Source organism: Falco cherrug, chromosome 3 (assembly GCF_023634085.1).
Source record: "Falco cherrug isolate bFalChe1 chromosome 3, bFalChe1.pri, whole genome shotgun sequence".
Lineage (NCBI taxonomy): Eukaryota > Metazoa > Chordata > Aves > Falconiformes > Falconidae > Falco > Falco cherrug.
In genome coordinates, this window is record NC_073699.1 from 110,653,142 (window position 1) to 110,677,266 (window position 24,125).

The 24,125-nt window shown below is 44.8% G+C and overlaps 1 protein-coding gene and 1 long non-coding RNA gene across 16 annotated transcripts in view; one reads left to right on the plus strand and one right to left on the minus strand.

Annotated features, from left to right (window-relative positions):
- The window catches only part of LOC106631075 (uncharacterized), a 17,142-nt gene extending 14,616 nt beyond the window's left edge, over positions 1–2,526 (minus strand). For all 6 annotated transcript variants that reach the window (XR_008731603.1, XR_008731602.1, XR_008731601.1 and 3 more), the window contains exon 1: positions 1,950–2,526. This is a non-coding gene — a long non-coding RNA (uncharacterized LOC106631075). The remainder of the gene's footprint in view (positions 1–1,949) is intronic.
- On the plus strand, positions 1,747–24,043 carry HP1BP3 (heterochromatin protein 1 binding protein 3). Of its 10 annotated transcripts, XM_055706434.1 has the most exons (17): positions 1,751–1,821; positions 3,219–3,440; positions 3,758–3,880; positions 4,848–4,915; positions 6,270–6,324; positions 10,222–10,367; positions 10,837–10,939; positions 12,374–12,521; positions 12,852–13,011; positions 14,096–14,239; positions 14,753–14,833; positions 16,461–16,615; positions 17,352–17,442; positions 18,122–18,281; positions 20,876–20,987; positions 21,946–22,074; positions 22,851–24,043. In XM_055706434.1, exons 6-17 carry the CDS (start codon positions 10,326–10,328, stop codon positions 23,134–23,136), a joined length of 1,611 nt encoding a protein of 536 aa, XP_055562409.1. In that variant the 5' UTR covers positions 1,751–1,821; positions 3,219–3,440; positions 3,758–3,880; positions 4,848–4,915; positions 6,270–6,324; positions 10,222–10,325; the 3' UTR covers positions 23,137–24,043. The 10 variants fall into 10 exon arrangements, with proteins under 10 accessions (XP_055562410.1, XP_055562409.1, XP_055562414.1 ...); XM_055706439.1 differs by lacking the exon at positions 20,876–20,987; XM_055706432.1 differs by lacking the exon at positions 6,270–6,324.
- Positions 24,044–24,125: the final 82 nt, after the last annotated feature.

Sequence of the window (24,125 nt, forward strand, 5' to 3'; positions counted from 1 at the left end):
GTAGCTCTGTGGCTCGGGCAACGCAGGTGCTGGGGTTTTGCACAAAGGCTTGCAGTGAGCGAGGGGAGGGCAGCTGGGGTGATTTCATCTTTTCCTTTTTGCTGTCTTAAAAGCTGGCAGTAAAGGAGCACATTCCCTCTTCCCTCTCCCCTCTTCTCCACCTTCCAGTCCCTCCCCTCCTGCCAGAGAGGCACTGCAAGGGGGAGAAAGGCCAAAGAACACATTTTTTCTGCAGTTGCAGGGTCCTTGTTTCGCACTCACAAGCAAGACAGGAATGTTTAGCAAAGTGGAGCCATCTGGCTAAGGCACTTGCAGGGCTGTTCAGCGCAGGAGACAAAGGACTGTACGAAAGCAAAGCATCGCAGAGATAATCTGGAGTGGAGGAGACGACACTGAGGAGGACCAGGCCTTGGTCACGACAGCTGGGCTTTGAAAAGCGACGGTCTCAGGCGTAGTATGCCATTAGAGCAGCCACCTAAGGTGGGGGTGCAAGCGGGAAAAATCTTAGACAAGAAACAGTCAAGGTACACTTGCAGAAACAAGACACCTCCCCACAGTGCTTTGAATGATGTAAGTGCTCCTGGAAGTGCTCACAGAGGGGCTTCCCATCCCCAGGAGGGATAGAAGTGCCCAAATAAATGCAGTAGTGCCCATACAGCCTTCAAATTGTAAAAATTTGACGGGAGAGAGAGGTTGGCAGCACACGAGTAAGGATTATGTGCAGAAAACAAAGCAAAGAAACTGCTTGGGCAAGAGACTAGAGGTGAAAAGTTCTGTGGCTTATTTGGAGACAGTTTGTAGTAAGCAGAAAGGAAAATAGGAATAGGTAGGGAAAGGAATTGAGGAGTTGTACCTTAAACTCAAGTGAAGGGAAAGGACAGGGATTTGAGGGAAGAGATAAAAACCCAAACCAAAACCCAACACATCCGCAGCCCTAGCCAACGAAAAAACAACAAACTTGGAGCAAGAGCAGAGCAAGAGGTACACAGAAAGAGGTTGTGTTCATTAGCTTTCAAGTGTACTTCTTCGTAGACCTGAAATAACCATGATGGTGAAAATACCAGCGTGGGTCACGCCTCTGCTCTGCCTTGCAACGATAATCCTCACCTCAGGCGGCTGAGGTAACGAAGTGAAGGCAGACTGAAAAGGGACCCTGGCCGCAAGTGAGGACTTGTTAGCATGTTTTGACAGAAAATTTCCAGCTTGCAACCAGATCTCAGGGATGGAGCTAGCATAATCGGGTAAATTACCTCATGAGAGCGACGGGGGGTAAAGAACAAGAGGCTGAGGCAAAACGAAGGGAAGGCAGTGGAAACATGGCAAACGGCGGGAGGAGGCGAAGATGCAGGGCTGCGACGCCGCAGAACCAAAGTGCCCGGTTCCGACAGGGGCGGCCCGGGCGGCGGCGGCTCCCGCCCCCTCAGCGCCCTCAGCGGGCGGCGGCGGGAATCGCCTCAGCTAGGGGCGCGCGCGCCGCGCCCCCGCCTCGCCGTTGTGTTTTGCAGCGCGGGAAGGGCCGCGGGGCGGGACGGGGCGGGAGGGCACCGCGCATGCGCGCGCTGCCTCCTTCCCCCCCCCCCCCTCCCGCGCGACGTGGAGGCGGAGGGGGGGAGGGGACCTGCGTTCGAAAAATGCCCGCGGCCTCCCATTGGCCGGCGGCGCCGCCGCGGCCCGCCCCCCCACCGCGCGCCGCGGCCACACCCCCATGAGGCTCCACCCCCGCCCCTTTGCCCCGGCCCCCCCCACCCCACCCCCCCCGCCGGTTCTCCCCCCGCCGCCGCCGCCATTAGAGGGGCCGCTTTGTGTCCGCCGGACCTGCTGGTGAGTCCCCCCCCCGACCCGTCCGCCCGCGGCGCCTCCACGGGGGCCGCGCCCGGCAGGCCGTGGGGTGGTGCGTGTGAGGCGCGGCGGCGGCCTGGCGCGGCCGCCGGAGGAGCCCGGGAACTCACCTCAGCGCCGCGCCTCCTCCCCGACAGGCCTGGGGAGGCGCGCGGGGGCTGTCGTGACGAGTCGCGACGCTCCGGGTGTACAGGGCGTGCTGTCGCGGTGGGCTGCGCGGCCTGCCTTCCCCCCCTCTCCCCCGGTCTTACAGCTGGGGAGGCCCGCGGTGCGCCGCGCTCCCCCCGTGCAGGCCCGGGGAGGCGGCCCCGGCCCTCGGTGCCGCTGGGCCCGGGAGGTGCGGGCGCCGCGGCGGGGCCTGGCGGGGTGCGGGGCCCGGCGGCTCTCACAAAGGCGGTGCGGGCCTCAAAACGGCCGCTGCCGTCCCGCTCACACCGGGCCCGCACCGGCGGTGTGCCGCGGGGGGGAGGTCTGTGGCGGGAGGGCCTACAGGGGTGCGGCACGGTAAATAATCGCGATTTATTCACTGAGGAAGTGGCTCGGCTCCCGCCGCAGCCTTCCCGCCTTTTGGTTGCGGGTTTGTTTTTGGGTTTTTCTCCTCCGCAGACACACCTCAGAGGCCGGAGAAGGGCTGCTACCCGAGGGAAACCTCTGTCTGAGGCTTGGCTGTGGCTCTGCTTCCAAAAAAAAGCCCTTGGTCCCTCTCGGTGCTGCTGGAGGAGGATGGGGACTTAAGTGTGAGACTCTTGGGCACCTCTGAGTTCCTCCCCGAGACCCCCTGGTAGTCACAGCCTGGTTAAAGAATGTTAATTGCCCTCCTCCCCTTATTGCAGTACTTCTCTGTAGAGAAGGCTGTTGAATTCTAGCCTGGATGGGACTGTTCCAGAGGGGCTTCCATTCTGGGTTTGTTATCCTCCTTGCTGCTCTCAATTGTGGCTTTCCAGTTAAAATCTTGCAAAGACTTAAGGAGAGGAGGAGCAGCAAACCAAAATCTTAGCTGGTGGTAAACAGGTGTAGCTCTTGCCAGGCCAGGGGGGCTCCACCAGCTTACAGTGCCTGAGGACAGCTGTGCAGAACAAACATTCCCGTCTGTATGCTAACTGTTTTCATAATCACAGGGGACTGCTCAGGAAAAGTTAAATAATGTGGGGTTGTGGGTGTGTTCACTCCTTTTACAGTGTTGCAGAGACTGAGGGTTTGCTCATATCTGTGGTATTTCACAGGTATTTCACTTTTTAGGAGTCCTGCTCAGCCATTGAATTGTTTCTGGTTAACAAGCCTGTCACTTCTCAGTTCTTATCAGGCCTTTTGAGTAACAGTGCATTCTGATTTCCAAGCATGCGACTTTGTGTTTGTTTGTTTATTTTTACCATAAATAGTATTTTTAGGATCTTCGAGAAATAGTTGGCCCGCAGTCTTTGGCAGGCAGCTGTCTTACTGAGGCCGGAAAGGTTCAGAATACTGATGTTTATAAACAATGTCACGCTACTAAGCTCATCCATGTGAGGACAGCGTGTGTAGTGGGAGTGAGAGGAGAGGAAGATATTGCTGGTGAGCGTCTCTTCAATTAAAGAATGGAGGTCTTTTGATGGTCCGGGCAGGTGAGCATTTACCTTCCTCAGGAGAGACTTAAAAAGAGACTGGTGGACAAGGTGGATTTTCCAAGGAGCTGATTTCCAAGGATTTGCTTGGAACTGAGGAATGGGAGGGGGGTGGAAATACATATAACTTCTCTTGGAGGGAAGATCTCGGTGTATATGCTTTGAAAACTTTTACTGGCTTTTGCAGTCTTTCTCCCTTTTACCTGTGTGTGCCTCCTAATTAAATCAGCTTTTTAATGCATTCCCTCATGTGGTAGCTGCTTGAATTATTTTTGTCTTCAGAATATCTTTTTGCCTTGTGTTTTTCCTTTCAACAGAAACCGATGTGTGAATCTTTTGTCAGTGTTTTGTTACAAGTGACCCAGGGCGCTCTGAGGATTTTAACTTCCATGAGAGGGAATAAAACAAGTTTAACATACTGATGGACTCTAAAGTGAGATGTGAGTAGATTTTATGTAGACTGCAAGGAAGTCATAGCTTTCATCATTGTATAGTTTTGTACTACAGAATAATAAGTGACGGCTGGATAAGTAATAATTTTGAGAGGAGGGTTTATGTAGTGGTTTTAAATTTAATCCATCTAAGCAAGGAGGATATGGCTTATAAAAGGTTTGTACCCTGGTATGTAATGTTAGTGGCCTAAATTTTCATTCGAGTGTCAGTGGTTTGTCAAAATTCATAATGTTGGATCCTGGAATTAAGTTATTTCATCCAAGGCTGTGAAATTTTCAGCAGTGGATTTTTATGTTGGAGTAGTTTTGAAGTTTGTGACCTAAACCTGTTCTAAACTTAAAGCTGAACCTGCGCACACTCATACGGACTAGTTCATTCCTTAGCAGCTTGTGTCAGTGCAGCACATGGAGAATTGGATCAAGGACCATACTAGCCAAAAATTGTTCACAAAAACTGTTGTCCCACAGAGGTTGTTGCACTTGCAATCTTGAGCATCCGTGCAGAGAGGGATTATTTTTAGACAGCTATGCAAGCAGAAATTCTGCTTCGTATTAATCCCTTAGCTGAAGTTTTTGTGAGTTTCTAGGTATGATGGTGACATAGTTTAAGCTGCATGCTACCTTGCTTTGGCTGTGTGTTTGGGGGTATGAACAAAAACTCCTGTGTATAGGAAATTAAGATAATCGAGGCCACAGAAATGATCTGCTGTTCCTGTCTTCTGTATAGGTCTGTGTAGTGTTTTTTTATATTGAGCTGGCATTCTTGGTGGTGAAGAATAGTAGAGGTGAGGTATGGGTTGTTACTTCTGTTTTAATAAACATCTGTTGAGATTGAGCTGACTTTAAGTTGCTGGTATTGTACCCTAACAGAGACGAGGTGCTGAGCTCAGTCCCAGGTGGGGAGGCAGAGCATCAATCTCACTGTAGTAACGTGGCTTTTTTTTTTTTTTTCCAGTGAAAGCAGCATCTGTGTGTGCAGAAGGGCAGTATTTAATTTTTGCTTTGCTCTGCAAAAGTCAACAGGTAGGCAAGGTGTAAGTCAGGTTGCGTTTGTGGCATTTGGAGTCAGAGGTCCAAATTCAATGCTGCCCTGAAATGAAAATATATCTTTTGACTTAGAAAAACTCTCCGTTGGGTCTCCGTATGTGGGAATGCATTTGTTTTGGGTACTAGAAGTGTGAAAGATTTCACGGTGCTCCCCTGAACCCTAACGTACTTGGGAATTGTCATTCTCCTCCTTAATGCTCAATAAGGAAGGGATGGATGGAAATAGAAATTGTAACACTAGTCAAGCCAAAGAAATTCTTGCCTGGCAAGTGGTGAGCTATTGGATCTTTGTGTTGGACCACTGTTCTTCTTTAATTGAAACAGGATGGTTTATAATGCTTGTAGCAGCGCCGGGCTCAGATAGCCTGTAACAGATCTCTGGGAGACTCAATCACAAGCAAGTTGCCAACACAGCCCTTGTAGCTTAATCAGGACACATGCAATTGAAAAGTCTGCTGAAGTAGGACACCTCCCAGGAAATTGATGCAGTGTGGTGGCCATAAGGATTGGGACAGAGTTAGCATGAAACTTGTTGAATGGCAGAAAAAGTGATGGGAATGCCAGTTGTGAAGTAACACTCGGCCAGATGTGAAATGGGAGTGAATTTCTGAGCAGGTTGCCAAATAAAGATTAGAAGTGGGAACTGACTCGTGTTCTGTGTTCAGTAAGATGTTTTAGTGCTCTGCACGCTTTTAGGCAGTTTTAAATGACTAAATACTACTGGTCTGACTTCACCAAGCTGCCTGTTGTCTTGATTAACTTCAAGAACAAAAGGGAGATCAGTAAATGCTAGAACATCTTTGTGAAGCAGGCTGTGACAGTCAGCTGAGAACTTTTAACAGATACACTGTAAACCAAATTTGGATAAAAGGTGTTGCTAGATGATATATTCTGTGACAACATAGATATCCAGGGTTTTGGTAATGTATATTCTACCTGAGCTGGATTTCTAGGGAAGAGCTTGGAGGATTTCAGGGGGCCAGAAGCCTTGAAGGCACTGGCCAGCTTGCAATTTAGAAGGGGATGTTTTGACAGGTTTGATTTGGATTTGCAAAAATATTAACGTTTCTCGTGCATTTTTTCTGCAGCTTCTGAGACATTTAAATGCTCTTCTGCTCCAGACAGCATTATATAGTAATAGATAATTGCATGATAGTAAATAGCCTGGTTTTGAAATCTGGTTACTTTGCTTTTTAAGCCTTTCTGATAATAAACATTCATTCTTGTTTGCGTTGCTTGTAAGGTCGGTGGTTTTGTATCCCATGACACCCTGGCTTCAAATCTGCAATAACATGAGTGTTTTTCTACCTTTTTTTGACCTTATTTCTAGACCCACGTTGTGTACTGTATCCCAAGTCATGTCTAAGAGCACATCAATCACCAGTGTACGTGTTGTGTAACAGTAAGTGGACACCCTTAACAGCACAGGATTGGATATGCTTTCTCATTTTTCCATTGCATATTTGTTTTCAGTCCATTCAGCCTGTGCACCCTACCCTGAGTCCTTGTGACTTGGTATTTCCACCAGCCTGACGGTTGGCTTGCCATATTAGAGACCTGATTTTTGTCCTGAAATATTTTCCCTCAAATGAGATTGAAGTCTGAGATAAGCTGGAAAATATTACAGCCAGCAGAAATTCAAGGAGTCAGCCAAACTATGCCTCAAATTAACATATTTTTTTTTCCCCACTTTTTTACACTTGTCTGTTACATTGTTGGGGAGCTTCACTCTTCTGAAGTATTACCCAAAATGTGTGTGTCTCAACTGAACCCTTCCCTTTTGGTGTTTTTTGGGTTTTTTTTCCTAACAACGTGCTGATAGCTCAAGAGGAAATTACTATAGCTTTTCCTAATAGTTCATGGCAAGCTACTTGTATCTTTGACTGGATCTTCCATTAGTGGCCACTCCCTGAACTGGGAGACTGGATGCTGTCAACCATTCCCGCTTATCTAGAAATCCAGAAAGTTAGGGTGGTTTGTTGCTCTTCAGCTCCTTGCTGAATTACCAGCTTTGAAATGTTCGTAATAGTAGGGGAACCTGCAGTTCAAATAACCCGTAGGAAAATGAGTGTGAGTAGCTGTGTGAGGACTTACTATCTGTACTTTCAAGCAACTTTTTGTAAAGGTTAGTACCTTGATGTTTGATTCGTTGCTGATGGGATTATTCTTTTCAAACAATCGATCAAATTTGAATGTACATGAGTTACCCAACAACCACCTTGAAAACCTGCATCCTCCATTTATGGCCTCTTCCCACTTTCTAAGCACAGTATTTGTTCATTTGACATTTGTGTAAATGTGAAATACAGTTATTACTTTTCAGTTGTTTATTATTAAGAGTGATGCTTGCAATTGTAGCTGTGGTACACATTTAAAGATGTCTTGGTGTGCCGTACATGAAATACAGTGTCCAGGTAACAGTTGGTTTGGGGGACTTGATTTTTCCGTTAAATAAATGTACGGAATAAATAAGTTTGCAAATACCAATTTGGACGGGGGCACAAGAGTTTTCTGCATTGCTGTCACGAAACTTTCTAGTCTTTTGCTTTATCTTTTTGAAAAACTGAATTCAGGCCTGCCTGTTCATAGTTGACATTTCACACCCAGTCCAGAAAACTACTTTTTGATCCCTCTATGGAAAGAAATAGGCTAAGCAAAAGCAGTCCTTGAGCTGTGATGCTTTCAGAAGGTGCTGCTTCACCCCTTGAGAATACTGATGCTTGGAAATGAAGAGGAGATTATCCTCCTGCCTCTTTGATCATCTTGGCCTTTTGAGCAGGAGGTGATCCACATGTGGGAATGCAGAGGGAATCAACAAGCTCCTGTTTGGATCCTTCTGAATTTCTGCTGGGTGATAGCTTATTTGCGTGTATTGTAGAGACTGAAGTTACAAATCGTGCTCCATTAAGTTTCACTCTTGAGAGCAAAGAGACTCAAATAGTTTATACTGTGATCTAAACACAGGGGTTTGTTTTTTTAGAACTTGGGGAATTCTAAGTCAAAAGTTGGGAGTACTGTGTTTTCATTCATGTGACATGCAGGTCACACAGTTTAAAAATAAAAAAGACCCATGACCAGGTCAGCCACAGTCCATGCTTGTATATGTGTGTTAGTAATCCCAGGGAAATCATCCTTTGTAGCCCCCAACTCATTTCCCTGAGGATGGATCTGAAACTGGTGATTCTAGGAATCACTTCAAAATGCTGGGATTTTTTTAAAGGGCTGCAGGCCATGCTTACTAGAAAAAATATTTCATACTGAGCTGAAGCCTGGCAAAAATTTTCATTTTTCCTCTACTTGTCACACTTGAGGGAGGAAAGTCCCTTAAAATAGGCCAAAAAATAAGTGCTGGGCTATATAGTTCATCTGTTCTATTTGGCCATTAGTATTTTTTCCCATCCTGAAATTTCATGAGAAGCTTCATTCATCTCATTTATTTTGGTTTTGGTGTGTAGTGTGTTTTGATTTTTCTGTTTTATCTCAGAAGAAAACATCTGGCACTGTTACTACTCATTTGCTTTTACTGGTGCTGAAGACGGGACTAGTTCACTCTCGTTTTTCAGAATGACTGTTCCGTGTCAAAGGAAAAGTTGCAGAAGCAGATTGACTGCCTTTAGCTGTCAGAAGTGCTGCATTTCGAAGGTGGCCCACTAGATGAATGTTTTTTAGAGCATCTCCCATGGAAATGCTGCCAAGCAACATGTCTAGTCCTCCTGCTAGCAGACTAAACAGAAAGTCTCTTGGTCACTTGTACCATAGGTGTGTGTGCACCTGATGTGACACTGCACCCCACCTGCAGCAGCAGTGGATTTAATTTATTAATTTATCAGTTTATTATCTGGGGGGGGGAGGCCTTGTAGATACAGGGGTGTAGCCTCTTGAATCGCCAGTCCTTGTGAACCATCGTATTGTGTACCCCTTGGCTCTTCTTTCACTGCCACTGGTTTCTGAACGGAAACTACTTGACACAGCTTGGAGGCTTAACAAAAAGTACTCTGTGCAGACTAGCTGGATTTTGGTTTGCCTGGGAAAATAACTGAGGTAAAGAGAATCCCTCCAATAGATTAGGAGCCCCCACTGCTGAGTAATGAAAGCACTGTATTTTGGGGCAAGAATATGGAGTAAATGAGACAGTATTGGTGTGATGTACGGAGCATCCATCCCTGCAATGGAGAATGCAGTGCAAAGTGCTGAAACTGGTGAAAGTCATCTTGAAAACAGTGCCAGGAATGATGTTAGGTCTCCATTCAAGAGGAGAATACTCAGGCTGGGGAAGTGCCTGTTAAAAGTGGAGATTTATGGTAAGTGCCTGCCTTCTCATCCGAGCAAACAAAAACATCCAGAATAGGTAGAAATTGGGAGTATTTGGCTATTTCTCTTTAAGGAAGACAAGAGAGCAGCCTGGAGCTTGATCTTTGGGTGGAATGGGCAAGAATGGGTCCAACCCTGGTGGCTGGAGGTGAGGCTTTGCTTCTGAGGTTTTTAAAGGGGGTGCTGAGAAGAGGGAGTGAATGAGCAAGTAGACTCTCTGTTTTGTGGTGGACATAGTGGTGCACCTCTCCTTAGGAGAGACTGACGCAGGCAGATGGGCAGCAGGTAAGAAAGACTATGGAAGTATAATGGCAGTAAGGGGTGAGCCTTGATGAGGGTTAAACTAAGCTTAATCCATTTGGTACCCGTGACAGTGCATGCATTTGGAGGAAAAGTTTTGTAAAGCTTACGTTTATTTTGTAGAAGGTGTGGAGACTGCTGGTTTGATGGCTGTTTTCTTCTTCAGGGACTCCTTCATTTCTATCAATTGCATGGGGTTTAGTTTGGGAGAGGCGTGGTTCGGATCCCCAATGTATGTGTTTTCTCCCTAACATAAATTTATTGGTTTGATTCTTTAGGCGATAGAAGCTGGATCAATGTATCAGCTCCTGCTTTTACCTAAAGTCAGTGACTGACTAGTTACCTCAGTGCCTTTAGGCACAGTGCAATGTTTGCTTCTCATTAACGCTTTCTGTTAATTTAAAAAGCCTTTTTATTCTTTCAGATATGTTTTAATGGAGCAGGCTGCAGGTCTGGCTTATACCTTTACTATTTCTGCTACATCCATAGCACTCAAGTTTGCATATGTGTTTTAGCATCTTTGTTGAATGCAAGTCTTGATTCTCAGTTATGTTAGTCATAAGCTGTAAGTCATTTATCGTTCTTTTCTTTTTAATATTGAGTTTGTTAGATACATGGACGTAGATGTTTTGTTTTGTTAATTTTCACACCACATCTTTTCTGTACTTTAGGTTGACTCCTCACTGCACTGTGAAAACCATTAGGAAAAGGTCCTTGGGGTTAAAACCTGGGGCTCCACAGTGTTAGCTGCACTTGGGGCTAGAAATTAATTTTAATGGCGACTGATCTGTCTGAAGCTGAACCCGTGCATCATAAGGTGCGTCCACGCTTAATGGGAGCTCAGCTGATTCACACAGACAAGTTAAGTGAGGTAGAGGCTGACCCATTCTCCAAGCTTGCCCTTGGATCAGTCCTGCTGAAGGTTACTTAGTACTCTTTCTCCCCTGCTTGTAGGAAACTCGGTTGGGAGCCTAATAAATCCTGTAGGCACTCTCCTTCCCCAGCCCTCCTTTCCCTGAGATGTTGTATTTGTCAAAATCCTCAAATGCTCATCTCATTTAATTTGGAATTGAAAAGTTACTTCTTTTATAAGTGTAAAATGTGAAACTCTCCTCTGCTAGTATGTTTCAAAGAAGCTGGTTTGAGGATTACTGTCTTAAAATTCTGAAAAATCCGAATGTAACCAGAATATTTCTCCATATGCTACTTTGATTTACTTTAATCCCATTTTAAAAACTACCTGATTCTTTCCAGTATCTGTAATGATTTTCAAATGCTTTTTATAGAAAGTTGAAGACGACACAATGCCAATCCGCCGCTCGATGAATTCTTCTTCCCGGGAAACTCCTCCCAAAAGCAAACCTGCCGAAGGTGAAGAGGTCAAAGCAGGTACAGTAATAGTTTTATAATGGATTGTTGATGTATATCCAAACATAGCATCTGTTCTGAAACTCCTGAAAAACCCTACTGCCAAGGTTAAAATATTGCTAATGCTTAGTTCCTTTTCACAGGCTTTTCTTGGATTATTGGGAAATTTATTTTGCAGCCACTCTTTTCAGTCTGAACCCATTTGTTTTGTCCTTCATACACCGTGGCAAAGTCCTGACTCTCCAGACATGAAAAACGAAGCTAAATATAATCCCTTTTAAGCTTGCACGTTCTTTAAAGGTAGAAATTGTGATGTTTCAGTAGTGTCAAGAAGATGGCTTGAGATCAAAAGGTGGAGTTAATGAATGGGAAAACAAAGTATCTAATGTTTTTCTTTCTTTTCCTGAAGGAAAGGATTTTAACACAGTGTCGTAAAATCCTGTCCAATATTCATGTGTCTGGTCTTAGCAGCTTCACCTCAGTTTCTCATAATCTGTCATTTCAGTATTACATCCAGTTAGTTTCACTGACTTTGTCATCTTTGGTGTCACAAATAAATAAAATATGTACAAAACTAACTACTAATGCACAGCACATTTTAAATACATGATGCCTCATTGGGAAAACTATGCACAGAAATGTAGCAGGAGTGTTTAAGCTCCTTCTCAGCAATAGAGAACCTGTCTACTGCATGGAGCAGTGATGGTGGGCAGCTCTTTATCAAGAAAGTGGGTAATAGCAGTTTATATAAATCTTATCAAATAGGCAGTCCAGTCTCTAAGGCTTGTTCTCAGCTAAATATACTGGAGTTAATTTGCTTGGTAAGTTGATTTCTGACCGGGTTTGATCCTGCTGGTAGACAAGTGCTTCTGCTAATGCGTGTTCAAGCTAAAGCTTTGCCAAGTGTAGAAAAATGTGAGGGCAACAGTTAAAATCCTTCAAGGTGCTGCAGTGTATGGTGCAGGAACAGCACTATTTGAAAACAGGTTGGTCATAAACAAAGCTACTTGTATGTTTTTATCTAAATTTCTTGTAGAGGTGTATGGTTTTGCACCTGAGTTGAAACTACATAAACCTCAACCTACTGGAAAATCTTCGTGAGTGGTACCGATTTCCTCCCCCCTTCCCCACCCAGGCCGCTCTGATGAGGAAGGATTGTAACAGTAACTTCTGGAGTTAAAAGGAGAAGACTGGGGGAATTGGTTCATTGTGAAAATGCTACAGTGTTTGAAGTTATTCTGGCATTTGATGGCTGATTGCACTTATTGAAGCTCTCTTCGGTGGTTTTGTTCGCTTCAGTTACGTTCAAATCACCCATTTAAATTAGAGGAAAGAAATTGTGTGGTGGGAAATAACTTTTGGGGGTGTTCTTAAGGTTTTGGGTTTTTTCTCTGCCCTCTTGAAGAATAGAGGCTAGTTTTAGGCAGTAACTTGATGCGTTTTCACATCTTTTAGATGCAGAAGTCACCTCTGAGGAATCTGCCTCTGCTGGAGAACAAGAGAATGAAACCGTGCCTGCTGCATCCAGTGAAGCCGAACAGCCAAAGGAACCTGAGAACAAAGGGAAAGGGGAAACAAAGTCCTCAGAAGAAACCAAAAAGGAGTAAGGCTTGCTTAGTACTGAATTCAGGGATTTGGGTAGGATTCTGAAGAAAGTCAGGTTCCAGAGAGGAAGGATGGTAGGAGGGGTGGGGAAAACGGGATGGGTCCCTTAAATAGGTGTTCAAATTTCTCAGGAAGAAGCTACCAATGAAGTGTAGCTGCTGTTCTAGAACATGTGTGAGACTGAATATCAAGACACAGTCTCTTTTTTTCTAATAGGAACATGAAGGTGTTCTTTAAATTATTTTCAGTGTCAGATATTTTGTTTTGTTCTGCTTGTTGGCTTGTTTTAGTATCTCTTGTCTTACTATTGCTTGGTATTTTTCCTAAGCGAGAAGGATCAGTCTAAGGAAAAGGAGAAGAAGGTGAAAAAGACCATTCCTGCATGGGCTACTCTTTCCGCTAGCCAGCTAGCTAGAGCACAGAAGCAAACTCAGATGGCTGCCACCTCGCGTCCCAAAATGGATGCTATTTTAATTGAGGCCATCGGGGTAAGCAGGAGACAAATGTTTCTTTTGTTCATCTGTTGCAATAATTTATGCACCTGAAATCCACAATTTCAGCTTGCTGATGGTACAGATGATAGTGCTGTCTGTTAGCAGGAATATGACTGTGTAAGACGTGTGTGCTTCTGCCTGGAAGCCCATGGAGCTGAAATGTGAGTCCATGGTGATGATGAGGGGCCCTGTAGCTTATTTCTTTGTTTAGAATTTGTTTCCTTAATGACATTATTAGAAACAGCCAGGATGACATAACCTGGTTGATAGCTGTCATCATTTAGTTTGGTGTGCCTTCTAGCCATATTTAAGTCTATTTACCTTGATTAACCCATGTATCAGATGCGTGCTTTTTTCAGCGTTAACTTACTCTAATTTGGGACAGGTGGGGATACTGTAAACTATCATTCCAAAGTGGTGTTGGTCTTGGTTTACTGCATCCCTCCTAGCTGTAAGAAGAGATCTGTGCTGTTGTAGCTGCACTGCTGCTCTTCCCTTGAAGCTCGGTTCACAGCCTTCACAGGAGGCCTGGATTCCACCAGCCTTAATTGCAAGATGGCTTTCCCAGCGGCTATATCTTCAAAATATGAACTTCAGCTTAGGTTTTTCTACTCATTTACTAATGTCAATCTTCATCTTCTTAAAAAAAAAACAAACCAAAAACAACACCAAAAGACACACAAACCTGGCAACTTGTTCTGACTTAATGGTTGCTCCCTCTGACATTAGTAGAACGACTTAACAGTTGTGTGGCATTTGTTTGCCAAAAGGTGACTGCATTTTGTAGTAGCATGTAACGTTTAAGCCATTACATTTAAGTGCTTCAGAATAGGGGACTAGTTGGTATGTGCTTGCTGTACTGCTTTTGTGTTGTCTGCTCTTCAGCAACTCAGAAAGGGTAAGTTTTTTGTTACTCATATTTTATACTTTTGAGTCATTGCGTGGGGAAAAGGCCAGCCCTGGTATCCTGTGCTGATGTGCTGGCCTGTATGCATCAGTTCAATCTCTGTTCTTTCAGTCCTACGGCAAGATAATTTTGGTGCAGGTGGTTTTGACTAACATCTTGCTTCTGTTTCAGGCGTGCTTTCAAAAGAGTGGCGCGTCAGTCGTTGCAATACGCAAATACATCATCCACAAGTACCCTTCCCTGGAGCTCGAGAGGAGAGGCTATCTTCTAAAGCAAGCATTGAAAAGGGAGCTGGAGAGAGGAATTATTAGACAGGTAAGAGCTGCTTTGTGGAGGTGGTATTACGTTCCTTAAACTCCCATTAACAGGTCTCAGGGGTGAGCATGTTCTCCCTCGTGGAGGTTAATCAACCTCTGCCTCCACTTTGTGTTAGACACTGACAGAATTTCAGCGTTGTTCTGTCAATCAGATACTTTGCATGGTTGTCTTTGTGCAATTTCTGACCATTTCTTGAGTCTGTGTCATACAGCGTTGCAGCAGCCGAGTCCAGCAATGTCACTTCTGCAGCAGTATGTTTCTTTAGTTTATGCACATGATATCCGTTAGGATCGCCTGGTCAGGACAGCAGAGTATGTTATTAATGTCTGGCTGCAGTTTCTGATCTTACTGCATTTTCAGTGGGTTCAAGTCAGGCCTCTGCCATAACAGCCCATCACCAGGGTGACGGCGCATTCAAAAACTACATGATGATGTCAGTTAGTCCCTTTAGGTTGTTATTATTCTGAGTTAACTTTGTTAAAGACTTAAATGGACTTTCTTCCAAACTAGGTGAAAGGAAAAGGAGCTTCTGGGAGCTTTGTGGTGGTGTCTAATGCAGGAAAAACTGTTCCAAAGGCCAGAGACAGAAAGGTGAGATGGATCATTTTAAACAATACTCTGAAAAATCTTGCACTGAAACACAAGTATCTTACAAAATGCAGCCTAACCCCAGCCCAAACAGTGTTCTCCTCCTTGCTGTGCTTTTTCTCCCCAAGTACAGTAATTAAAACACCCATTCCACTAAAATCAGAATCAGAAAGCTAGTATGAGAAATTAAAATCAAGTAGAATAATCAAAATCTTAGTTTTAAAATGTTTACATTAAACTCCTAGGCTTTGGTTCAGAGGCAGAAAACTGAATAACCATGAAGCTCCTCTTCTGTCTTTACCTGGTAGAGAGAGATGCCTCTCAGGTATTGTAAGAGAGCTTTATGCTACTGCTGTTTCTGTTATATCTGTTGCATGGATAAATCGAAGACTTCAGTCTTCAGGACTGTCAGATGAATATTTTTCCATCAGCTTGAGGGCAGAGGGAGGAAGAAGAAAATGTCCTAAGGCTCCTGGAAGAAAGCTGCTAATGTTGGGTGCATATTGTTCTGAGGCAGTGCAATGTGATGGGGCGGGGGGGATGCTGAGCTTAGGCCTCACAATTAGTTGTGGTTCCTGCATCCCTGTTCGCCACTCTCTGCTGTACTGGGTGTATGAAACATGTTTCTAACACAGCGGATACAAAATGCTCAGCTGCAATTTGTCGATACCCTTGCAGCTTAACCGGGTGAACCCCAAAGAGCATTGTAACGCCTTGGTGCTACTGGGGAGACCAAAAGCTCTAAAACTGAGGGAATCGGTGACACACTTGGTACTAGGGTGTGGAAGGCGGCTAATTGCAGTGTAACCTCTTTCTAAACGGAGTTCACTGCCTCCATGAGAAGTTCGAGCAAGACACCTGGTAACTGCTAACGCATCACTTTTCTTGTCTACAGCATATAAGTATTTTTGTTCCTAGTTACTTTCTCAGTGTTGCAGCAAAACGAATAGCTTGCTTTTGGTTTCGGTGAATGCAGCTAGAAGTCAAGCAGCTGTCTGGGTGAGCAGCACCCTCACCCATTTGACGGTTTGCGGAGTTGCTGTTCAGCGTGAGAATCACTGAACTTCAGTACATTTCCCCACTGCCTTTTCGGTATAAAGAACAGACTGTTTTTTCCTGATTGTTTCCTCCTCATAGTAACCAAGGGAGGGAGGAGAATTCAGAAGGGAGTGATGGTTTCGGTCAAGACTTCATTTTTTCATCTGAAAAGAATGCATTTCTGTTTAGCTGTTGCTTTTGGGGAAGATTTGACCTGTGTAAGCAGGTCTTGCCTTTAATGGTTTTTCAAGTTTAATGTCTGTGTGTATCATTTTCACCTGTCTCCTTGAAGGGTAGCAGAGGCAAATGTCTATAGAAAGAGGAAGGAAATGATTAAAAATACAGCTGTGAAATAGTCAGCAATTTGTATTTCTGAAGCTTTCGTAAGGCTCTATGAAAAGTCCAGCCAAATGTGCTCGATTTTCCTTAAGCTGCTAAATTTTTTAAATTGTTCATTTAAAGAGCTGCCTTACAGAATTTGGTTTTCTAGATCTGTGGCCAGTGTCAGGGGCGTGTCTCCCTACCTGTGTGTTGCTGTTTCAGAAAACCCAGGTTTAGGCCCCACTGATGCATAAAAATGTGTGTATTTCAGAAAAGCACTTCCATGTTGACTGCAGAGCAACAAGTCAAGCTGGAAGATATCCTGCCACTGGCTTTTACCCGCCTTTGTGAACCAAAGGAAGCTTCTTACAGCCTGATCAAGAAATACGTGTCTCAGTATTACCCCAAACTCAAACTAGATATGAGGTAGGTGCAGGAGTACCCTTTTGCAAGCAACACTGCAGAGGAGCAGTGAAACGCAGCCACCTTCTGTCTTTGCCTCGCTTCACAGTGATTCAGTTCAGTATTTCAGCAGACAGGTGGTGCTCTGCATTGTAGAGCCTGCAGGAAATCGTGAGGAAAAGCTGTGCCTTTTTCTGCGTCCCTCCACACCCAATCTTTGTTCCTGCTGTTGACATCAGCATTGCTTTACGCACCAAAATCAGATCCTTTTAGCTGCGTGGATGTGAAGATCTCTTCCCTGGGATCTTGTCCCACTTGGTTCTTGATGCTTTAGTGGCCCATGCTTGCAGTAATCTTTTAAGTTTGCCCATACAGAGTGGATTGAGGCTTGGAGAGGAATCACATTTAGGAAAACCCAGTGCATCACTTCTTACAGGGGCTTGTACTCAGTCCCTTGTTTGTCTGCGGGCTGACTGACTCATTGCCCCCCAGGTCCAAATGTGCTTTTCAAAATTAGTAAATCCTTCCAAGTGAAGCTTGTATGTTTCTGGATACGCAGTGACACCAAGAAAATGTTGCGGTTCAATTTCTGCTCGTGTGATCAGCCCTTGCTGACAGATCTCCATTTAAAATGTCTCTATATAGGCAGATACCACTTGTAAGTACTGTTCTGCTCACACTCTGTATAAAGTGTTGTTTCCCTGTGTGTGTTTTAAACTGTCAATGTGTGTCAGTAAAGCTTTGTCCTTCTGTATTTCAGACCCCAGCTGTTGAAGAATGCCCTGCAGAGAGCTGTAGAGAAGGGCCAGTTAGAGCAGATCACAGGGAAGGGAGCATCTGGGACATTCCAGGTCAGAGCCAGAGTTCATCTTGTTTTGTTGGCTGTGCTGACCACAAGCCTTGGGTATAAGTTAACACGCCCTTTCCCCGCCCAGTTCCATTGGGTACACCTTTCTTTAGCAGCCTGTCATATTCAGGAGCTGTCAATCTATGAAGTAGTAGGACTCTTGTTCTCCTCTTGGTCTGCATTTCTGGAGCAGACCCCCCCGCCTTCCTTGCTTAGCATGCTCCACACCCTGCTTCAGCTCTGACTCACTAGCACAGTAGGGGAGATGGTGGGGTAAGCTTCCCTTTCCGTCACTAATTGTAAGTGCAGTAGGTACCCCAGATGCCTGCAATGTCTGTATCTATGCCATAAAAGTCTCTTGGGTACATTTGGTCTGTGGGATGGAGGAAGATCTGATTTATTTCCTTCCCTGAGTGCTAGGCCCTTAGGTTGCCACATCCTTGCAGTGTATTTGGGGGACTAGGACAATGTGTTACTGATAAAAAGCCCTCCAGGCCAGCTGACTGAATAGGCCTGTCCTCCCAATTAAAGCTGGGAAAGCAGCGTTCCCTGTGCAGTGTTTTAATATAAAACATATCTGTGCTAATGCAGGAGCGCCGACCCACCTGGTGCAGAGGAGCTTGTCCTGACCTGGTTTGGGAGAATTTTGTCTTGATGCTTTTCTCTTCCTCCTTGGAAAATAGCTGAAGAAATCAGGGGAGAAGCCCCTGCTGGGTGGGACTCTGATGGAAGACGCCATCCTGTCTGCTATTGCGGCCATGAATGAACCGAAGACCTGCTCCACCACAGCGCTGAAGAAGTATATCCTGGAAAACCACCCAGGGACCAACTCCAACTTCCAGGGTAAAGTACCAATTTTTGTAATGCTTCTCTTCTACATGCTGAAAGACAGTCCTGCAGCTGCAGCTGCGTAGCACCTCTGAACTATTCTGTTGAGCTAGCTGGGCAACTGACAGCTGCTCAGCTCTTTGTGCTGCAGAGATGCTCAGTGGTTTTAATTCCCATCAGTTCCTTTCAAACCTGACAAAGGCTCATTTCCGAGACATAATGCCTGTTTCTCTTGTCTGCAGCACATTCTCAGAAATGGGGAATAGTATTCAAGTACTTTATTGTTCTTAAATCACCAAGTTGATTTCATCTGTCTCTCTATTTTGAAAGGCTACAGCCTGGCATAAATGCAGTTTCTAGCTGCCTTTTATTTAGGGAAGTTGCACTGTCCAACTTTTTTTAAAAAAAAAACAACACAAGCACCCATCTTAGTGATTTATTTGAGGTCCTTCTTTGGTTCTGGTTTTTGAAAGGTCAACCAAGTGAGGAGACAGTAACAAATCCTGTTGTATTTGGAAAGAGATCTGGAGTGTCTTTGTTCCCAGGGATGACACGTGTCTGTTTTGACTTTTGCATTAGCAGAAGCAATACTAGCAGAGACTTAAAAGCAGATCTTCTGATGGCTTATTTGCATTATTTGATCTGAGCCCTGATGCAGTTGTTTAACCGATGCTGGAGGTCATTTGAAGCAGGATGAGCTCACAATAGTCTCTGCTAGAACCAAAGCTAAAAGCAGATCAGTTTGTTACTGTGGTGTCACAGTGCTGGTGCCATTCCTCAGGACACAGGGCCGGAGAGGAGATTGCTGATCCTGCACTTTTCACCTGGAGCTGGAGCACGGCGTCAGCATGGCTGTTTGATGCAGGGCTTACCAACATGCAGAGGAGCACAGGTTTCTTCGCAGCAGCATGAGCTAAAGAAGTTGCCTGAGGCCTTCTGGCAATTAGAGGCTGATGTCAAGTGTGGCTTCTCTTAATCCTGGGGCAGGGAGAAGCGTTTTCAGGCTTACTGAGCCTTTGCACAATTTATTTTCAGGACCATGGGCAATTTTCCTGGTCCTTAGAGGGCTCTGTTTAGCCAGCCTCCAGTGCTTGTCGGTCTTATGAGTTGGATAAGGAAATTTCAGCTTGCAATCTGTTGTTTTCTTTCTCTTTCCGTTACATGAAAGGAATTTTGATGATCTCTGCTCTGCTTTAAGAGCAACCAGAGGAAGATCTGGTGAGATGTAAAAGCAGGCAGGTACACACTGCAGAACCAGTGCTCTGCACTCCTCCCTGTTTTACACTCACACTTAAAACTGGACTTGACTGGAGTCAAATCCTTTACGTGCTGCTATTGATCTTTGGTACCCGGAGTAAAAACCAACCTTATGTTTTTGTGTTGCTCCTGTTTATAGGAGTGTGGGGTTTTTAAAGAGTTCTTGAACTGTAAGAATCCTGATGATGCAACAGTAGTAATTTAATGGATACAATCATCTCAATTAGCTGTGCAAGCTCTTCCGGTGCCATTCAAAGGAAAAAAAAATTCAGCGGAGGTAGGCTGTAAGCTGGTGAAGGTATGACGTTGTCCCAAATGATTCTCTTTCTGTGAAATGTCAGTTCTTGATAAAAGCCCATTTCAGGAGTGTTGAATAACTGTTGGAGCAAATACCTTTGCATTAATCGTACAGAACAGATTCAGATGACAGTTCTGCCAGCTTTTTCTTTGTATATTTCCATTTCTTAAGTGAACCTCTTTGGAGCGTGCTTGAGGGCAGGTCTTGCTTTTCCCTTGGCTTGGAGGGAGCTAAATGTGTAAATAGTCCCTTGAATTCAAGCTGAAAATGGTTTTGAGTTGACTAGACAGCTTCAGCCCTTTGCCAGAGACAAAGGGTCCCCTGTACTTGCGCAGTTTTGGTTACCGTTCTTACACAGTGCACCATGGAACAGAAGACTGGACTGGAAAGTGCATTTGTCATATTTCTAGACCAAATATTTTCCCTAAACAAAAAAATACCCACACACACCCCACCCCCTCAAATGGGCAAAGATGTACCACATGTGAAATTTAGAACACAAGGAGGGCAAAAATAGGGTAAAAACTTCTTTTAAAAAACATTTTGGAGGACAGGCTGAAGAAAGCTGAGACAGGTTAAATTTGGACAGAAGTAGTTACGTGCTGCTGTTGAATGCGTTTATAAAGGAGGATCCCTTGATCGTGACATCAGAAGCATGCACCGTTCTTGACTTCTTCCTTTGGAGAATTTAAAGCCACACATGCTAAATGTTCAGGAACACTTGTATCTTGCTTGAAATTTAACTGCGAGAGGATTTCCCTTTAGAAGTTTTAGTACATCTTATTTAAACACAGTGATCTAGCTGGGTCCCGCATGCAGCAGCTGTCCTTTGCTGGGTGCAGAAGGAAGCAAGCAGTGATGTCTTCACAAGTCTTGGGTCTCCACTGCTGTTCCGTTCCTCTGCAGGCGTCCTGGGCAAAGAAGATTTCACCCTGTCTCTCCCTCTTCTGATTTCAGAGGGCACTTCAGAGCACAGTAAGATTAGACAAGTGGATAAAGATAGCAATGCAAGCTTTCTCTGATATTTTCCCCCCCACCCCCCCTTCCCTCACAGTGCATCTGCTGAAGAGAACCCTGCAGAAATGTGAGAAGAATGGCTGGATGGAGCAAATTTCTGGAAAGGGCTTCAGTGGAACTTTTCAGCTTTGCTTCCCTTATTATCCTAGGTAAAGAGCTTGGCTGTAAAATGTTTTTCAAGATCAATGTTGCATAGGTCAGCCAGGGAGCAATACTGAAGTTCATGGGCCAGCCTCCTATTTAGAGGGAAGTTTGTGGAGGGTTTAATAACTGGTGAGCTGCTGCCTTGTCACCCATACTCTAGATAATGATGTTACTTGGGTGTCTGAATGTAAAGCTGGCTTCATTAGCAAGAGAAGCTTTTAAGGACAATAAAAATATCGTGCTCTGTATTCTCAGGTACTCTGGTGGTTTTTTGCAGGATGAGGGCTGTCTTAAGTGTTCCCATGCTAAAACAAATTCACATGAGCAGGTAGTGTGGCGGTGGCCTTAATGCAAGGATACTCCTAATGAGGGGGACCCAGCTGTTTGCCTTTTTTAATGCCAATGTAGAGGAAAGGTCAGGGGAGGGAAAATGTCCTAAATTAGCTACTGTGAGACTAAAACAGCCTTTGTTCTCCTGCTGCTAGTATATATTATGCCAGGCCATGTGGAGCCCAGGGGTGGTGACTTAGTATCCCACGAAGAGCCAAATGACAGTATAGTCATTAAATCTTGGCTCCTCACCTTTTATTGCATGCATACAAAGACCTTGGTGGCTTCAGCCTGCATTCAGAGTCGCTGATCTTGTCCCTTTATTGTCTGCCTTTCTGCATTTGCACGGAAGGAGCAATGAAGAAGAGAACCAGAGAAAGGGCAGCTTAGGGCTGGGGCATTCCTGGTGACTCAGAAGCAGTTGCACTTCCACCGTTGCAGACTAAATAACGTTGGTTTCGGATAGCCGCAAACACCAAAGTCGTGGGAGTATATCTGGGCTAGGGTCGGAGCTGTAGCCTTACAGGAGGGTGGGCAGCAGTGCCTGATGAGAGCCAGGGTTACCCAGGGCTTGCCAACTCTGGAGTTGTGTCCTCAGAAGCAAGTCACGCTCTGACAAGAACCCTCTTGTAGCCCAGATGTGCTCTACCCAGAGAAGCAGCAGGACTCTGAAGAATCTGATGAGGAGGAAGAGGAGGAATCTGAGGACGAAGAATCTGAAGAGGAAGAGTCTGAGGAGGAAGAACCACCACCAAAGAAGAGGTATGGCAGCACGAGAGATGAATGGGCTCTTTCAGATGAAATAAAAGTGACTGTCACAGCTGTAGAGCACACAGGTTTGTCTCTTAGTGTGGTGGTTTACCCACAAGGCTGTTGCTCAGAGGTGTTGGAAGAAGAAGTTTCTAGTTATGCCTTGCTCCAGAGATACTGATCTCCCCAATTCCATAATTCGAAGCTTACCTTTTTTTTTTCTTTTTCCTCCAGATGAGAAGAGAGGCTGTGTTTATTCTCTCTATTGCTTTTAGTTTCCTACTTTAGTCTGATGTTTGATGTGGGACTTCTTATGTTTATAAAGTGTTTCCTTAGGAGAACTTTTCCCTACAGTATTACTATTTGCAATTCTGTAGCAAGATACAAAACCTACCTTACTTAGCATATGGATTTAAGAGCAGTGTTGTTTGTTAAATAATAGAATTCCATTTAGAGAGGAGAGCTAGTGCTTAGGTCTCTTAATTGTTCTGACAACTGACTTTGATTCACTGTCATTATTTTATGTTTATATGCCTATCAAAAGAGTTTGAAACCTCACTGCAGAGCACTGTGGAGCCTGAGAAGTGCTTAGTGTGGCAGGATCCACCAGAGGAGTTCTTGCTCTCTGGGGTTTAGCTAATGAAATGTACTGCTGCATAAAGGAACATCCGTGGTAAAGAACAAGGATGCCAAGATCTGCTTCGTTTATGCAAATTGATGACAGCAGCTCTGCTCTGGCTAGCATTTGTGCCTCCACTGAGATCTTTTGCTGTCTCTCTTCCTGACAGGATGCAGAAGAGACCACCTCCAAAATCACAGAGCAGGGCCCCTCCAATGAAACGAAGAGAATCCAAACCCAAGCCAAGAAAAACTCCTGCAGCCCATGGGGGGAAAGCAAAGCCCCCTCCCAAGGTTAAAACCCCTGCTAAGAAAGCCAAACCAGCAGCCCCAGCCATCAAGAAACCCTCTGGTGGCAGCTCTTCCAAGAAACCAGCAGCCAGGGGGAGGAAGGAAGTGAAATCCTCTGCCAAGGGCAAGTCCACCATGAGGAAATCTCTCCAGGCAAAAAAGTAAATTTTTCCACTGTCAGGGAATCCCATGGTCAAATCCACAATCTTGTTTTATAAGTCAACGTGCATTTGTGTTTTAGTTCTGATGCTTAAATGCTTCTTTTTTTTTTTTTTCTTTTTTCTTGAGTAATGGGGGAAAAGCTGAAAACTAAATCAAACCAACCCGAGCATTTGTTAGATCTCAGTGCTGTGCCTCGTGCCTGCCCCCCCCCGGAACAAGTCATCTTTAGTTTCTGCAATAATTTTAGGACTTTTGTAGGACATATATAATCTGTACATTTTGTGGTGTTCCTTTTGGGTTTGGGGGGAGGGTTGGCTTTTAAAAATTCTTCAAAGAAGATCTTTATATCTTTAGACAGCAGGAACAGGATGATTGGGGGAATGTGATTCTTAATGAGAAGGTACAGCGGCAGAAGAGTCCTCCCTAGATCCCCTGCATGACGAGGTCCTTAACGCTTCTGTAAAGAAGCATTGTATATACAGCACTTGCACTGAGTCCTGGAGGTGCTTCTTTCTGCTTGGCTGTTAGAGTGACAGGCTGAGGAGACAGCACCTTTGCTCCTTCAGACCAGCAAAGTTTGTTTGACGGTTAGTCAGATCTTCAGTAAACAGAGGCTGCAGCGTCTACTGATGGTCTGATGCCAGAGGGGCTCCCAAAGGGGCAGTTCTCGGTTAGGCGGGTGATTTGAATTAGTATTTCCACACCACATCTGTTACCTTAAAACCAAAATATATAAAAGTCTTCTTGAATCCAACTTTCAAATGTTTTTAAGAGATGAAGAGCCTGAGTTTTGTCACCTCTTGTTTACCCTTTTTTAAAGAAAAGTTGGAGAGCTATACAATTGCTAATGTAGAGATGTTGATAAGTGAAGAACATGCAGTTTGCTAAAATAAAATGAAACTGGATTCCAGGCCCACTTTGTGTGTCCTTTCTCTTCCTCGCCACAGCTTTCTCCTCCTGGAAACACAGAGAGGAGGGAATTACAGTCACCG